Source organism: Phaseolus vulgaris, chromosome 2 (genome assembly GCF_000499845.2).
Source record: "Phaseolus vulgaris cultivar G19833 chromosome 2, P. vulgaris v2.0, whole genome shotgun sequence".
Classification (NCBI taxonomy): Eukaryota; Viridiplantae; Streptophyta; class Magnoliopsida; order Fabales; family Fabaceae; genus Phaseolus; species Phaseolus vulgaris.
Genome location: NC_023758.2, coordinates 35011487 through 35029474, shown reverse-complemented (window position 1 = coordinate 35029474; position 17988 = coordinate 35011487). Strand labels below are relative to the sequence as shown.

The following is a 17988-nucleotide window of genomic DNA, read 5'->3' as shown; positions in this document are numbered from 1 at the left end:
AGCTCCAGACAGCTTTCTTGACTTCCTCTTTGGAGCTTGCTCCTACCAACGCTTCATTGTCTTCTTTAGATATAGTATTGAATCGAACATTGTCCAACCTAGGGTTCTGACTCTCCAACAAATCTGACTTTGAAAAACTCATCAACTGTAGACTTAACCACCTCCTTATCCTCACACCACTGCCCATTTACTTCTACCCCCCCCGTTGACCCCGTTTCTCATTCTCCTCCACTTCACTGAGGAGTGAAAATATTTAGTATTTAAATCGCCTTGTTTCAACCACTTTTGTCTTGCTTTTTGGTGCATGATCGCTTCTTGTCTAAATAGGTTCCGATTGTGTTCCGCCAATAAAAGTCTCCTCTCTTCCCTCCCCAACTCATCTAACTCACTTTGATCATCTCTTGCGTCCAGCTCTTCAATCTTCTTTTGTATAGATTCCCCTTCCTGGTTGACATTCCCAAATACCTCTTTATTCCACTTCTTCAAATCTATCTTTAGCTTTTTCAATTTTTCTTTTAGAACAACCATCCCTCCTCCAAACACCTCATAGGTTCGCCATTTACTATGAACAAAATCCAGAAACCTGCTGTCATTTTGCCAAACATTCAGACTTCTGAAAGATTTAATCCACTGATGAAACTTTTAGGAGTAATGCGCCATGATCAGAGATCTTTCTGCTGAGAGCAGGTTGTTTACTATTTGGCCAAACATCCAACCATTCCCTAGAGACAAGAATTATGTATATTATGCTCTTCATCGTCTCATTTCTTAGTAGTTAATTTAGATATCAATTTATAAACCATTTTATAAGTTTTTATTAATAATAGAAATAGCTTTACATATGAATAATATTTTAGTCTCTAAAATAGTATCTAATTTAGTCAATATAGTAACAAGTTATTGTTTTTTCTTCTAAATTTGGTTATTATTTAATGATTTTGTTATAATAAATGTTAGGCCTAATTTTCACACTTACTCTTTAATCTTGTAAAATAATTAAAATACCCCTAATATTTTATTTTATTTTATTTATTGATTTTTTATTGTTAATATAGTATTGATTACTATATTATTATATTTATTAATAATATAGTAACTAGTTTTTTTTTATATAAATTTAGTTACTATATTTAATGATTTTATTATAATGAATGTTAGACTTAATTTTCATATTTTAAAAAAAAAATTAAAATACCCTTAATATTTTATTTTATTTATTGATTTTGTTATAATATATTTTCAGACGTGATATAGTTGCAGACTGAGCCGTTTAACTAATGAGTTTTGTGGGGCTGGAGCAAAATATTAAAGTCACCATATATGCTTTGTATACTACCCAAAATCCACCCCCACAAGAATCAATTAGTTTATATATATATATATATATATATATATATATATATATATATATTAATGATGTATGTTTACGGTGGTGACACATTTGCTGGAAAGTATAAGAGTTGCCATCAATGTTCACTAGAAATGGTCCAATCTGGTGTTGCTCCATATCTAACAAAGAGCACTCAAGACTTGCAATACTAAAAAGTAAAAGTTCAGATATACAATTTTCAAATTTAAGCAAATAATTCAAATGAATATAACACATATATCTGCAGCATGAATTTTAATTATGAGGGTTGGATTGTTGGTTTTCTTTATAATGGGACACTCTGAAATATTTCCTTTAAATTAATTTTTTGTTGATAAAAAAAACTGATAACATTTAGTCTGAGAAAATTTGTAATTAGAATATGCTAAAAATAGATACAATTGAAAAAAAAAATTCTAATAATACCCTATAAGCTAAATTGTGATTAGCACAGTAGAAAAATAAAATCAGTCTTCGTTACTAAAAATTATGATGTTTGTGTACTTCAATTACTAACACTACTAATGTGAGTTAAACTCATATGAGACGCTACATATTAAATATTAATTAATTATTTAAAAGTAATATTGATTTAATAGTATAGGTGAAGTGAACGTTAATTAAAATATATTTTTATTATTAATTTATTTTGTATTGGTCTAGATTATGATAAAATGAACTATAAAAAATTAGAAAAAAATTTATAGTCGAAAAATAATAAAATGAAAAAGATATGAATATTTAAGGGATACTTCAACTCTTGTAAAAAAACACTCTCTCACGTACTCTATACCAAGACAAAGGACGGTCAGATGTGCTACAATAATTTATAAAAAAATTCAGTACAATATCTCCATCTCCAACAAAATAAACTATAAAAAATTAGAAAAAAATTTATAGTCGAAAAATAATAAAATGAAAAAATATGAATATTTAAGGGATACTTCAACTCTTGTAAAAAAACACTCTCTGACGTACTCTATACCATGACAAAGGACGATCAGATGTGCTACAATAATTTATAAAAAAATTCAGTACAATATCTCCATCTCCAACAAAATAAACTATAAAAAATTAGAAAAAAATTTATAGTCGAAAAATAATAAAATGAAAAAATATGAATATTTAAGGGATACTTCAACTCTTGTAAAAAAACACTCTCTCACGTAATCTATACCAAGACAAAGGACGGTCAAATGTGCTACCAAAACAGAATCTATGTAACATCATGAACCTTCCCATAATCTGTATGAAAAAAAAACTATACATTGTACTAGATTAGAATTGTTTTCCAAAAAGATTGATACAAAAAACTGACCAACCAAGATATTTACAATGTTAATAGAAAAAAAAATTGTATTGAATGAAAGAGATGAGTGTGAATGAAGAGAATAAGAATGAATAAAGAAGAATATGGATAAATGAGATGTGTGTGGATGAATAAGATGATTATGAGAGAAAGAAATGATTTTGAGTATAAGAGATTTATATAAAAAATAAAAATAAAAAATTATAAATAAAAATATTTGTCACCTATAAATTTAAACTTTTAAAATAAAAATAATATATGATTCCTATTATTATCACACAAACACAAAAATTCATAGTATATAAATTAAAATCACCTTAACTAACAATAACATAAATAAATATTAAAAATTATCGTAAATATAATAGTGTTTATTTAAACGATCTTAACCTACATTTATTTTTACAAAAATTAAAAATTAAAATATATTTAATATTATTAAAGCTAAATTAAATCAATTTTAGTATTTCTTTTAAAATCCACTCTAATATCTTATTCTATTTTTAAAATATATTTAATATTTTTAGAGACGTTAATTTTAAAAAATTAATTGTATTTTATAGGTAGAGTCGTTGAATCTTGTTAATTCAACTTTAAAATTTTATTATATTTTTTTTAGCTAAAGTCAACTAGATTTCCACTATTTTCATCTTAGTGGGTATTATTCACTCTTGTTTTTTTTGTAATGTACTGGTATGACCGACCGACATGATGACGTGTCTTAGTCTTTCTCACTGAGTTGACCGAGACATAGACTGACGTGACTCAGTCTTTCCGACCGAGCTGGCCGATACACCACACACAGCCAGGTCAACCGACACATATAACCCATTAACGCTCAAACCAAGGTCAATGAAGTTAAACTATCATTAAAAATTAGGTAATGCAACCATAAGTGTGATCTATTCCACTAATCAGGCCCAATAAAGTAATAAGCTAATTAAAATAATATAAATAGCACACATTCCAAGGAGTAAGGTACGTCATTATTACTGTACACCTACCCGAATACCAAACACTCTTTACTGACTTGAGCGTCGGAGTGCCTTCTAAAGGTATCTCCTCCATTTGGCATTCACCCGAGACCGAGTAACATGAAGGCGAGAAGGATCTCAGCGAAGCCTTAGCAACCTGCTTGACCAAAGGAAAAAGATGAAGACTTCGGTAGTTCTTTAGGTCTCATCTCCCTAGAACTTTTAATATTCAAAATTTGAAATTTTTTTTCTAAAGTTAGTCTAGCTATATATATACTCATATTATTTTTATAAATTTCAAAAACCTTCTCTTTTAAACCATTAATCTCTTTTTTTTTTCTTGTATTCTCTTATAAAAAATTTCATTCATTTTTTTTATTCCTTTTTACTTTTCTTCTTCATTTTATTAATTTTTTTAATTATCTTACATTAAAGTTACAATTGTTGGAACAATTGATAGTAGAAGGGTTAAATAAAGTGTTAGACTCTTCTCGTAAATAATAAAAAACAATTAAATAAGTTAAAAAAAATAGAAATTGATTTTTTTTATCATAGAAAAAATAGTAAAAGAAGGGTTTAAGTCAAACTGTGTTTTGAAACAGAGCATTCATTTTTTCTTTCCCTTCGCCTTTCAAACATTCCTAAATATCACCAAATTTTTCCAAACATATTGGTACCAATAATACAAACTAGGAGTAGATTGCAGATAATAAACTAGAAACTCTCAAGATAAATTATTTTGAAATATCTTACCAAATGTTTTATGTTGATCAAAGCAACAATGTTACCAAATACACTCTTTACTTACAAAATAGTAAACCCTATAGGACTTGTGGCATTGCCATGTTTACTGCAGACTAAGAGTGTAGCTGAAGTGATCACAATGGTCACTGACCATGAACTGGTGTAGGTGAAGATGATGATGAGCTTCATTAATCTGCAAGTTGGTGCATAAGTTTGTGGGTAATTGGCCGTGCTTTACACATAGCTTCTAGTGGAATTAGCTTTGGCATTGCGACCCCTTTATTCTCTCTCATATCGATTTCTTCATCACTTGGTCGTTTCCATTCAAAGCACTGAATGAGTAATCCCAAAGTTAAGCCCATTGAACGATGCGCTAAACCTATTCCGGGACAAGCCCTTCTTCCCAATCCGAATGGAATTAGCTTGTTTGCTTCCCCTTCTTGTTCAAATCTCTCGGGCTTAAAACATGTAGCATCACTCCAAGTTTCAGGGTCTCTTTGAATGGCCCATGCATTAATCAACACTATGGTGTGAGGTGGAATAGTGAAGCCCCCAATAGTGCAGTGGTCTGAAGAATAATGAGGCAATAGCAATGGAGCTGGAGAAAACAATCGAAGTGTCTCGTAGATGATGTTTTGAAGGTATGGAAGATTAGGAATGTCTGACTCCTCTACCAAGCGATCTTCTCCTACGCACTTCTTTATTTCATCCTGTGCTTTCTTCAATATCTCTGGCTCATTCAGTAAAGATGCCACTGCCCACTCCATTGTCACTGCTGTTGTGTCTGTCCCAGCCAGAAGCATACCCTACAATTCAATTAACAACATCCTATTAAAACTATTTATTAATTTTATGATGAGGAACCGAGTCACTGTTACTTATGTTTGATTGAATTGATTGAATTATAGTGGTAGTTACCTGAATAAGGCCTTTGATAATATGATCGGAGTAGTACTCCGGCTGAGATTCTTGCATAGTCAAGAGATGTTCTATCATGGTATTGGCTTTGTGCTTTCCACTGCGATGCTCTTCAAGGAGTCCTTGCAAGAACGCATCAGCCCTCCTGCTGATCGACTTCAGCCTCTTCTCCAAACCATCGAAATCAAACCACCGAAGCAACGGCAAGAAGTCTCCCTTGTTGTTTGCACCCAGCAACGACATAACCTCCGAGATTATGTCTCTGAACTGCTTCGCTTCCTCCGCGTCCGTCACGTCGCCGTCGTCACCGTAGTACCGCTTCCCAGATATCATTCTCATCATGTTGTTGAATGTCATCTCTGTCAGCCTGCACAAAACTACATCTTCTTCACTTCCACTCCATTTATTTGGTTCAACTTTTGGAGTATCAGATACGTCAAAAAATAATACAAATTTTGTTGTCACGTTCTTTACGATCTTTACCTGGGTCTGATCTGCACATGGGTAAAGCCCTTGCATGTTTCCCGAACAAGCTTTTGTATGACCCTCATGGTTTCTTCCCTTCGGATTTCAAAGAAGGAGTTGAGACGCTGCGTGGAGAGGACATCGATGGTGATGATGCGGCGAAGGTTGCGCCAGTGCTCACCGTAGGGGGAAGACCCCATGCTGGTGTAGTTGTAGAAGAGGTACTTCCCGGTGAGTAACCGTGGCCGGTTCGCGAGAACGGTGTCGTATTTGGTGAAACATTCTTGAACCAAGGTTGGGGAGGTGATGACCACCACATAGCGTGAACCGAACCAGAGAGAGAAGATGGGGCCATACTTTTGCGATAAGCTGAGGAAGGAGCGGTGGAGCGGTGGCTTGATAAGGTGGAGGTTGCCGATTATGGGAAGAGTTGGTGGATGTGGTGGAAGGTTTTTTAGCCTTCTTCTTTGTAGAAGAAACTTTAATGTGAAAATGGAAGCAAGAAAAATGAGTGAGTAATAAACCAAAGGGACCATTTCCTAGTTGCTACTTCTACCTATTACTAGGGTTATGAGATTGGATATGGATTTATAGCATAATTGAGTTTTCACTTCTTTAGATTAGTAATAGGTGAGAAAAAAAAGGGTGAGATGAGTTTTTCTCTTGATCTATTAGTGTTTTTCAAGATAAATTTGTAATAGAACTACTAAACACTAAAAACACATAATTTTCCCATAATAACTCCAAATTTGACATGAGAGTATTGTATACCTAACCCAACTCTTTTCATGGTTATACAAATGTCAACAACTTCTCCTTGTCATTAAAATATTCTAAAGACGGCCTCATTTTTATCAACCAATCATTTATAATACAAAAATATATAATATTCTCATGTCAAATCTGCTAACATCATTGGGGTTATGAGTTATTATTGGGAACTATTAGGTGTTTTAGTGTTTAGTATTCATATGACTATGTTGAGAATATTAAATCATTTAGTGTTTAGTAGTCCTATGAATATGTTGAGAGTATTAAATCAGATTAATAGAAAAATAGATTAATCTGAAATTATATTATGTGATTTTATAATTGTAAATAGGTGTTTTACAGCTGTAACATTTTACTTTTTAATATTAGTATTCAACTGAAGATGCTTTCACAGTAGATTTCATTGCCGTGCGTGTACAAATAGTGAACACAAAGGCAGACGTACGGTAGGTAGCTGCAACTTTCATTGTTCTATGTTTCTCTGTTTTCATAGAAAATGGAAGTGTGATGAGGACAATTAATCTCTGATGCCTTTTAGCATAACAGAAAATATATATGTGTATTAAATTTATCACAGATTTGTGTCTTTATTTAAAATTATTAAGATGTCGTTATCATAATATCTTATATTTCAGTAAGATGGTTTTCACACACAAAAAAAAAAAGACAAAATAAATCGACCGAGGTAGTTTCTCTTTCCTTCATCGGGGTTAAAAAAAAATATAGTTGAAGAATTTAACTTTTAAGTTTCCTTTCAACAAATCTTAATAATTAAAAAATAAAAATTTATTATACTACTAATATTATTATCAATATCAATACTAATAATATTATTATTAATATCAATACTAATAATATTATTATTAATATCAATACTAATAATATTATTAAAATTAATAATAATAATATTATTAATTATTATATTATTATATTATTATAGTTAATAATAATAATAATAATGTTATTATAATTATCATAATTTTGTTTTTCAATTTTTAGATCCGTCAGTAAAATTTGTTGGTAATAAAACATTTACTATTGAATATATATCCATTCGTAATTTAATTTTTTTTAGTGAAAGAATATTTATAGTTTATTTGTAAATAGATCCATTCAAGTAATACTTGTCTTTTATACCTTGCAACATTATTTTTCATTAGTAGAACCTTATCATGTTGATCAAGAACTGCAAGTAGTTTGAGTTATAAGATGAAACAATACAAAAATATTTTGTTTAAATTTCTCTCAACCCTTCCCTTTTTACATTGTATATTATCAATCTATAACTAATATAAGGATTTTACATTGTATATTATCAATCTATAACTAATATAAGGAGAGATTTGTGAAAATAAACTTTGAAAAGTATTTTAAATAGTTTGTTTCTCAATTTGAAAATGTGTTTGTTGAGTCTTCATCAAACACAATAATTTAGAAAACTTGTTTGTTAGTGTGTCTATCCAACATTAAACTTCATATATTCTTATCTATTAGATAAACTTTGTAGAAAGTATTAAAAACACAATTCAACTCTTCCTTTTTAACTATTTGATAGGTTTTCACACATATATATCAAAATATTTGTCACTACAAGAAAAAAACATGTTTTAATCGCTAGAGATTAGTATGAGCTTATGATCAGACACAAATAGAGTAACTCAAGTCGACATTAAATGGACAAAAAAATCATTAATGTGCGCCAAACTCACTCTATTGGAATGCGTTAGGTGAAGAAAAAGAAATGGGTTTGTGTCGGTTTATGAAACGCTAAAAAAATATAATTTTTAAATTAATTGGACAAAGTATCATGAGCTAGGCCAACACTACATGGGTACTTTTATTTTTTTATTCATCTATGTCTTGGCTAGGCAAACACATGATTATTATACGGTGTATGCATCGGCTTGATTTTGCATAAATATTTAGGTTTTTATATCATAAGTATTTAAATAATGTAATTAATTTAATTACAAGTATTTAAATTAATTAAAAGAAGTATCATTGTTTTTTTATTAATATTTTAATATAATAAATAAGAATTTTAACAATAAAAATATTAAAATTAAAAATAAGAAAAGCTTAAAAATGAAATTATAAGAGACATAAAAACAATTCAATTAAAAAAATAATACATAAAAGAGTACTTAAAAATAAATAAGTTTTTTTTTAGCATAACATATAAATAAGTATTTATAAGTTTCAAATTTTTTTTATATAATATAGTATACAAATTTTAGAGAAGCAAATTTGATATTTAGTGTTTAATATGAACAAGAAAATTTAAATTAAAGTTCTATTGTTTGCATTGTTTGAAAATATATTACATTTTATACGAGGAGGTTATTACTAAAATGTAATATATTTTCTATCAAATATATATTATTATTTAAAATATGTATTCGGAGACATAGTGATTTAAGATTTTTTTTAAATAATTATATTATAACACTATAAAAATTTCTAATATTAGTAGGGGTTTATTAATGGAGGTTACTATAACCTAGTAAGGTACAAATGTAATAGAAGATTTTCAAACTCCTAATAAGACACACATTTACTACATGCCTAAACTCTAAACCCTAATAAAGTCAATGATCTTTTAATGAGTCAAAATAAAATATATTTTTTTGGCTTCTTCTTCTTTATAACCCAACACTAGTAAAAAATATAAAATATAAAAAGTGATGTGATAATATTTTTGTAATGAAACTAAAATTTATTATGTCAATTAAAATTAAATGAGATAGTAAGTAGTTTATTTCCTGAGTTTTTCTTAATGATTATTTGAACCGAAAAAACACACAAGAGAAATAATATTGTAAGCTTGAGTGTCAATATTTCTTTATGTAAATGTGAAACCTTTATATTCTACGTTATCTTTGTTACCTTCTATCTTATATGTTTGTAGTCAAGAGTGACAACTAAAAGAATACTCAAGTTATCAATCTCAGGAAGGGATAACCAAGAATGGTTTGTGTACTCATTTTGTAATCAAGTTTTTTATTAGTGGAATCTTTTGAGAAGTTTCTTAAAGGACAATTGTACATAACCTAAAATTTGTGAGTGAAACAATATAAATTGTTGTATTGTTGTTGTTGTTTGTTAGATGATTTATCTCTGCACAAAATAGTCTTAGGCTCTATTCAACCTCCTTTTAGATTCAACATTTATCCTCATAGTTAACTGCATAATTGAACTTATTGGATTGAGAAAGAAAAAATTACAAGAAAGTTAGAGAAAAAGTTCAACAACATGTAGTTTTGATTAAATGCTTAAACCAATAAGGCATGAAATTACATCTAATATGAAAAAGATCAAATTATATCTATTAAATGATAAGAGTACCATGTTGAACGACCACAATGTTTGATAGTTGAAAATTAAGATCTAAAATTAAATAACCTATATTGTAGGTTAAAAAAATACTTTGCACAAATACCTTAACTTGTGAGTCTATTTAGAATCGGATATGCCAAGTTGATGTGATGAAAAAACATAGAAAAAAAATTATGATGAAAAACAATTGAAAGAAGAAATTCATATTATTCAAACTTCCATACTATTTTCAAAATTAGGTGTAGAGATTACATATGTAATGTATATGAAAAAAAGAATGTTATGATTTATGCCATAACTAATATATAAAAGGATCTTTCCCTACAGAAAAAAAAAAATTCAATTTAACTTATAAAAGAGACATAACATCAATTATGACATTAAATGAATTCATTGCGATTTTAAATATGTTATTTTGATTACTCCTCTTTAATGGAGACACTTTTTATTTCAGTTAAAATCTGATTTAGAATATATTTTAATTTCTACATTGATAATATTTATATTGGATCTCAAAGCAATATAAAATATAAAAATTAACTTATATTAAAATATAAAAGTTATTGCTTTAGAATTATAGATATAGAAATAAAACTCCTGTATGATAAAAAAAATAATGTTAAAAATACTTCAACAAAATTACATGTAAATATATTTTTATAAAATCACTATTATGATTTTATTCTTGGATATATAGTAACTAGTGGAAGCTTAAACAAATCAATCCAGAAGCTTATTGATGAGTGGGCGTACTTTAAACATGAGCTTTAAAGGGATTAACCTGGACAAAGTGAATCCATTTTCTTCTCTCATATCAAGCTCTTTATCACCAACTACTTTCCAATCAAAGCATTGAATCAATAATCCCAGAGTCAAGCAGAGTGCACGCATGGCCAAAGCTCCTCCTGGACAAGCCCTTCTTCCCAACCCGAATGCAATTAGCTTCTCCAACTCACCTTCATTTTCAAATCTTTCAGGCTTGAAACTTGTGGCTTCACTCCACACTTCAGGGTCCCTGTGAATGGACCAAGCATTTATCAGCACTATAGAGTCTCGTGGAACTTTGAATCCCCCAATATTGCACTCTTCAGAAGATGAGTGTGGCAGCAACAATGGCGCAGGAGTATACAACCGAAGTGTCTCAAAGATAATGTTCTTAAGGTAAGGTAATTTTGATAAGTCAGACTCATCCAACAACCGCTCTTCTCCCACATGTGTTTCCAATTCATCCCTTGCTCTCTTCATCACCTCTGGATGGTTCACCACACATGATAATGCCCACTCTAATGTTACTGCTGATGAATCAGTTCCAGCAATGAGCATGCCCTATTGTGTAACTCAACTCCATTAAATCAAGTTCATAATTCAAATTACACAGTTCACTTAATAGGCAAATTTTGATTATGTACTTGAATATATAACTTTACTCTCTAAGAGTACTACTAACACACTTTTATGTCAGATCTTATATTGGTTAAACTTATCAAAATATCCAAAAAAAAATTGTAAAGTTTTACCAAAGCAAGGCCTTTGATGATTTGGTCAGTGTAGTATTCAGGTTGCGATTCCTGCAAACTGAGGAGATGATCCACCATGGTATTTGCACGCTGCTTCTTGCTCCGGTGTTCTTCCAGGAGTCCATTCAAGAAGGTGTCTGTTTTGGAACTAATCTTCTTAAGCCTCTTCTCAAGGTTTTCAAAATCAAACAGCCTCAGTAAGGGCATGAAATCGTTCTTGTTATTCGCGCCGGACAGCTTCAGAAGCTCCGAAACCATGGCCCTGAACTGCCGCGCCTCTTCCACATCGGCCATGTCGCAGTCATCGCCGTAGTACCTCTTTCCCGAGATCATCCTCATTATGTTGTTGAACGTCATGTCGTAGAACTTGGAAGTGAGTTCCACTTCGGCGAAGTCGCTGGACGCGCCCTCGGCGAGCTTCCGAATGAGTCTGTGCGTTTCGTCCCTTCGAATAGCGGCGAAGGTGTTGATGCGCTGGGTGGAGAGGAGTTCGAGGGCGGTGATGCGGCGGAGGTTGCGCCAGTGGTGGCCGTAGGGGGAGGAGCCAAGGGTGGTGTAGTTGTAGAAGATGTATTTGCCGGAGAGGAAGCGGGGGCGGTTGGCGAGGGCGATGTCGTTTTTGGTGAAGCAGTGTTGGAAAAGGGAGTGGGAGGAGACGACGACGACGAGGCGTGATCCGAACCAGAGGGAGATGACGTGGCCGTAGTTGTCGGAGAGGGCTTTGAAATGGCGGTGGAGGGGGCGTTTGAGGTGGTGGAGATTGCCGATTATGGGGAGAGAGGGTGGACCAGGTGGAAGATTCTGGAAGTTTCTGGCTTGGAGGAGAAGCTGGAAAAGGAGAAAGAGAATGACATAGAGAAGAGAGTAAGATAAGATGGAAAGGAAAGGGATCTCCATGGGAATTGCCCTTGATGCTTCTTAGTCTAGTGTTTGTCTTTGGCCATTCAACTCCTTATTTATAGTACTCCATTCTTCCCCAATCACCTTGCATGCATGGCTTGGTGCAAATATATGCATTTTTGCCCAATCAACATTTATAATTTGTTATTATCATATAAGTTCAAATTATTTGGTAAAACACTTTTCTTTTTTATAAAAAAATACACCCAAACATGTCTTATAAAATATATAAAAAAAAAACAAGAATAAACTCACTGAAGTGAATTGATATTTAGACATGTTATTTTTATTAAGATTGGTTTATTCTTGAAATTCAAAATAGTTATTCTGTGAGCACTAGCATTATCTGTAAATGAGACATGAAATCTTATAGATATGGTCAATAGAACCATATTAACAATTGATGAATAGCTTCTAAATCTAATTCAATCTCACTTTAACCTTTGGCAAGTGCATTTTCAATAGCATGCTTAACATCATATGTTTACGCATGAAAGGCACTCACACCAATGTAAGCAACAAAGTTTCCCAAAAAAATTAGTGATTCCTAATTAATAATTACCTGGGCTACCTTTCACTACTCCGATGGTATTGCATTTAATCATAACAACACTATGAAATGCCAAAACACTTCCAAAATATGTTGAGTTTTTCTGTGGTAAATAGATATTTTAAAAAATTTAAAATACTTTAAGTCTTAAATAAGCACAAAATTAATTATTGAAACACATCTTAATAATCATTAAATAAAAAATAATTTTAAAGAAAAAAATATAATTAGTTACTAAATTAGATATTAGTTTAAAAACTAAAAAAATTATTGGTATCTAAAATATTATTAATAAAAATAGTTTCTAAATTGATATCTAATTAACTTTAGAAACAAAGTATTTGGTATATAGCTAATTAGATACCAATTTAACATTTTTTTTATCAATGTAGAAAACATTTTAGCAAGGGGATTTGAACACTAGGTATTTTCACTCAGTTATCAAGTGGAAAAGGGTAAGAAACGAAATCAGCGGGTAATGGGCAATGGCACAAAGATCAAACGGTGGTAAAAGGAAAGGTAAGGGATTTCTCTAAGGTCAGGTTCAGTGGAAGTGATAGGCCACAAGTCAAGCTTGACAATGCAGTTTTTAACAACATCTCAGACGAGGACAATGGTATATGTTGGTGAAAAGAATCACAAAAGAGGAAATAAAGAATGAGATGTGGAGTTGTGACAATTTGAAAAGTCTGGGACCTGACTGCTTTAACTTCGATTTCATCAAGTTCTGCTAGGAAGAGATCAAGAGCGGGGAACAATTTTGAGAAGTGTGGCAGGTGGCCAAGGGGGACGAATGCTTCATTTATCTCACTTATACCTAAAGTGGATAATCCCCAACTTTTAAACAATTTTAGACCAATCTCTTTGGTTGGCTGCTTGTACAAAATAGTTGCCAAAATCTTGTCCTTGAGGTTGAAGAAGGTTTTGCACAAGGTCATCGATGTCAAACAATTTGTTTTTCTGGTTGGTTGGGGGTTAATGGAGAGTGTTTTAGTGGCAAATAGTTCAAAAAGTAGTTGCATATTCTTCAAGGTAGACTGTGAGAAGGTATACGACTCGTTGATTGGGATTTTATTAATTATATGTTACAGAGACTTGGTTTTTGTGGAAAGTGGATTGAATGGATAAGAGCTTGCCTAGAATCATTGTCGATCTCTATCCTAGTGAATGGTAATCCTACTTAGGAGTTCAAACCTAGGAAGGGGTTGAGACAGGGTGATCCATTAGCGCTATTTCTCTTCTTGATAGTGGCAGAGGATTTAGCCGGCGTGGTAAGGAAAGCGATGGAGAAGGAGATGCTTCAAAGTCTAACTGTTGGAGATGAGCAAGTAAAGGTGAATATGCTTCAGTATGCGAATGACACTATTTTTTTGCAAAGCAAACCCGCAAAATGCATTCGTGATCAAAATTATGCTTAATTGTTTTGAATTGGCATTAGGGCTAAAGGTTAATTATATGAAGAGTAGCATAGAAGGGGTGGGATGCAATCAGTACTTGTTACAGAGTTGTGCAACTATCTTGAATTGTGAGGTGATGAAAACTCCTTTTAAGTATTTGGGGATGCCCATTCGAGGGAGTCATAAAAGGAGATGTTTCTAGGAGGGGGAATGGGAAAGAAATCATGTTGTGGGAGGATAAATGGTTGGGTGGCGAGGCGCTAAAAGATAAGTTTCTGAGACTTTTCTCTATTTTTTTTGGCAAGGGTGATAAGTTATGGCAAGGAGGGGAGTTGAATAACAATCTTCATTGCGTATGGAAGATAGGATGGAGGGGGAGTTTGTTTGATTGGGAAAACACCAACAGCTAGAGATGGGAAGGCTAATGGGAAGCAAGAGTATTAGCATGGAAAAGGAGGATTGGTGGGTGTGGAAGGAAAGTGAAACAACAGAGTATACAGTCAAATCAACGTACATTATCCTAAAAGATGACGAATAGGGGGAAGTAGTAGCTATGTATGAGGGGTTTTGGAGGATAAAGGCTCAACCATCAGCTCACTTGACTGCATGGCGGGTGTTGGATGACAAAATAACAACTAAATCAAATTTGGTGAAGAGAGGGATATCAGTGGAGAATAACATTTGTAGCATGTGTGGGGAGGAAAAGGAAACAATGTCACGTCTTTTTTGTACTTACAGGGTAACTTGGTTGGTGTGGTCAAAATGCTATGAATGGGTAGGTGTGGCATCGACGGTTCATCGTGAACCAAAAAAGCACTTCGCACAATTCAGGATGACTAATTAAAGTGAAGTTGTTAATAACATTTGGCTTTGTGTGTGGATAACAGTCGTAGGAGAACTGTGGAAACAAAGGAATAAGAAGATTTTTAGAAATGGAATTATAGATCATAATAAAATCTTTATGATGGTTCAGCTGAAGGTTTGGTCGTGGGTAACTACGAAGGTTAAACTAACATGTTTTTCTTATTTTGATTGGTGTCTTGAACCACTAGTTTGTATAAGGCCCGTCATCAAAAATACAGTTTAGTCATGCGATTGATAATGTTCTTGAGGGTATGTGAGTGGTTTGAGTTTCTTGTATAAGGGTTAAAATATCCCTGAAATACCTCCATTAATTATTTTATTTTCTTATAAAAAAAAGAAACCATTTTAGATACCAATAATTCTTTTAGTCTAAAATTGTATCTAATTTAATTAATAGTGACTAATTATTTTTTGTCTCTAAAATTAGTCTTTATTTAATAATTTTCTTGTAGTGAATAGATAATTACATATTTTCAATTTTATAAAATTTTATTTTCAATTTATTTTAAATTTTTATAATCTAAATTTTTTATTTAAATTAAATTTCAAGTATTATTTAATATTTATTCTTCATTATAGTTTTAAATCATTATCATTTCATAATTAATACATAAATATTTTATTAAAAATAATTGAATAATGAAAACCGTAATAAAAATATTAACCTTAAATCAATAATCCAAAAAAATTGTCACAATAATCCAAAAATATTTATAATAAACATAATTTACACATTAGAAATTTTTATTATTACTTTAAGAAATAAAATAATAAAATATAAGTTTTATCTAAATAAATTGTTTTGAAAGACTAATATCTTATTTAAATAAACTAAAAGTTATTACAAAGATACTTTATTAAATAGATAAAACAATTTTATCTACACGATAGGATAATCATTAAATAGAAATTAATTTTAGATAAAAAAATAATAATTAGTTGATAAATTGATTAAATTACATACTATTTTAAAGACTAAAAGATTTATTAATATTTAAATTAGTTTTTATTATTAATAAACATTTTTTAAATTGATATATAATTATTAGCTACGGTTTTAGCTATCAACTTTCAAACTTAATAATTGGTAGTTAAAACCTTGGTAGCTAACTAGATACTAATTTAGAAATTATTTATCAATAATATAACCTAATTTAGATATCAATAATTTTTCAGTCTCTAAAATAATATTTAATTTAATCAATATAACTACTTTTCTCTAAAATTAAATTTTACTTAATGATATTTTAGTAATGATAATTTAAATGAATGTTTTACTAAACACATATAGATTTTATATTTTTGTTCTCTATTTATATGTCAACAAGTTCTCAATTTATATGTCAACAAGTTCTCATGTATAATTTTTGGTTATTAAACATATAACTTTTTCCTTAGTTGGAAATGTAATTATTCCCAAGTCATGCCTTGGTTCGTTCATTGGGAAGAGTTATCAATCTAGGTAAATGTGATCCACTCATACTCTTGCTATATGATAACTATTTCTACTCAATTCTATTTAAGTTTACTATAATTACTTACAACAATCACAACTAAATATTTTGTACCAACAATAATCATAATTAACATTTATAATGGTGAAAACATATTAAAGTATACAACAATGAATATTACAAGAAAATCATTAAATAAAAATCAAGTTTTAGAGAAAAAAATAATAATTAGTTATGTTTACTAAATTAGATATTATTAGAGACTAGAAAATGCATTGGTATCTAGTTTCTATTAGTGATAAATATGTTGTGTTTTCGGGTAACATTTTTCTTTTTGTGTTGTTTGAGTGTTTTTAGTTTGTTTCCTCTTGAGTGATCAAGAGTTTAATTGGTTGGTTTCCTCTTGATGTGATCTAATGGTAGGACATATCCTCTTAATCTTTTATTGTTACTTGTCTTTTATATGTTTCTCTGTAGATTATTTGTGTTAATCATATAAAGATAGTGGATTCCAATTATTCTAAGATTGAATAACTAAGACTATATATAGTCTCAATGTAAAAACTAAATACCTTAGTATTCATTCAAGTAGATTATGTGAAGATGGAGTGGATTAACCATCTAATACATTGCATAAATTAATAACACTAAAAAGAAAAGTCATCAATAATTTACAATATATTGGATAAACAAAAAAATATTATTTTGTTATTAAAACCCACAAAATTATTATATGTGAAAAAAAAAATATCAATTTTCAATATGACCTAAAATAAGAAAATTGATTAAGGATGTTGAATTAATTATGTAAGATCTAAAGAAAGTGATTTGTACTTTAGCAATAAATGGGATCATGTACAAATATTCTTAAATATTTTTTCAGGATTCATGGATTAATAGTTGAATGTAAATATAATATTTCATTTTTTTATTCTTAAACTATAAATTGAGGTTAAGGAAACCAAAAATATCAACATTCTCCATGTTAAAAAGTTAATTAATTTATATACCTAATATTAGAGATCTTGATTTCATCAAACATAAATTGAAAAAATAATAGACTTGCACTCATATCATTTAAATCATTTAAAGTTAAATGAGTGCAAGGTTATAAACATCTAATTATATTGGAGTTGAAATACATTTTTGTTTATATATAATGGTATTGTTGACTAAATTGGTTTGGTATAATGGTTATAACTTCTTCCATTATTTAGTGGACTCGGGTTTGATTCCTTCATGTACTTAGTGGCACTTCATGGTGGACATCATCATTATGTTATACAGTTAATGTGCCTAGTAATCATCATCATGTTATACATATCACTTGCGTACAAATATTTTTTAAATTTAAGACCACTCAAATTCTGTCAATGAGCGTTGCTACTAATCTCTAATTTCAACTCTTTTGAAACAGATA

General features: G+C 30.5%; 2 protein-coding genes across 2 annotated transcripts; both read right to left on the bottom strand.

Annotated features, from left to right (window-relative positions):
* Positions 1–4352: 4352 nt before the first annotated feature.
* On the bottom strand, positions 4353–6548 carry LOC137809722 (isoflavone 3'-hydroxylase-like). Its single transcript, XM_068610812.1, has 3 exons — positions 5798–6548; positions 5315–5681; positions 4353–5202 (listed from the first exon to the last, which is right to left on the bottom strand). Exons 1-3 carry the CDS (start codon positions 6313–6315, stop codon positions 4585–4587), a joined length of 1503 nt encoding a protein of 500 aa, XP_068466913.1. The 5' UTR covers positions 6316–6548; the 3' UTR covers positions 4353–4584.
* Positions 6549–10527: 3979 nt separating this feature from the next.
* Positions 10528–12331, bottom strand: LOC137809721 (isoflavone 2'-hydroxylase-like). Its single transcript, XM_068610811.1, has 2 exons — positions 11404–12331; positions 10528–11212 (listed from the first exon to the last, which is right to left on the bottom strand). Exons 1-2 carry the CDS (start codon positions 12298–12300, stop codon positions 10607–10609), a joined length of 1503 nt encoding a protein of 500 aa, XP_068466912.1. The 5' UTR covers positions 12301–12331; the 3' UTR covers positions 10528–10606.
* Between the last annotated feature and the right edge of the window lie 5657 nt (positions 12332–17988).

Bases quoted from the DNA above. Each gene is read 5' to 3' on its own strand.
- LOC137809722 (XM_068610812.1), bottom strand. From the start codon at position 6,315: ATGGTCCCTTTGGTTTATTACTCACTCATTTTTCTTGCTTCCATTTTC. The intron at 5,682-5,797 runs GTAAAGATCGTA...AGTTTTGTGCAG, and splicing joins CATGTGCAGATCAGACCCAG to GCTGACAGAGATGACATTCA. The intron at 5,203-5,314 runs GTAACTACCACT...ATTGAATTGTAG, and splicing joins TTATCAAAGGCCTTATTCAG to GGTATGCTTCTGGCTGGGAC.
- LOC137809721 (XM_068610811.1), bottom strand. From the start codon at position 12,300: ATGGAGATCCCTTTCCTTTCCATCTTATCTTACTCTCTTCTCTATGTC. The intron at 11,213-11,403 runs GTAAAACTTTAC...GTTACACAATAG, and splicing joins TCATCAAAGGCCTTGCTTTG to GGCATGCTCATTGCTGGAAC.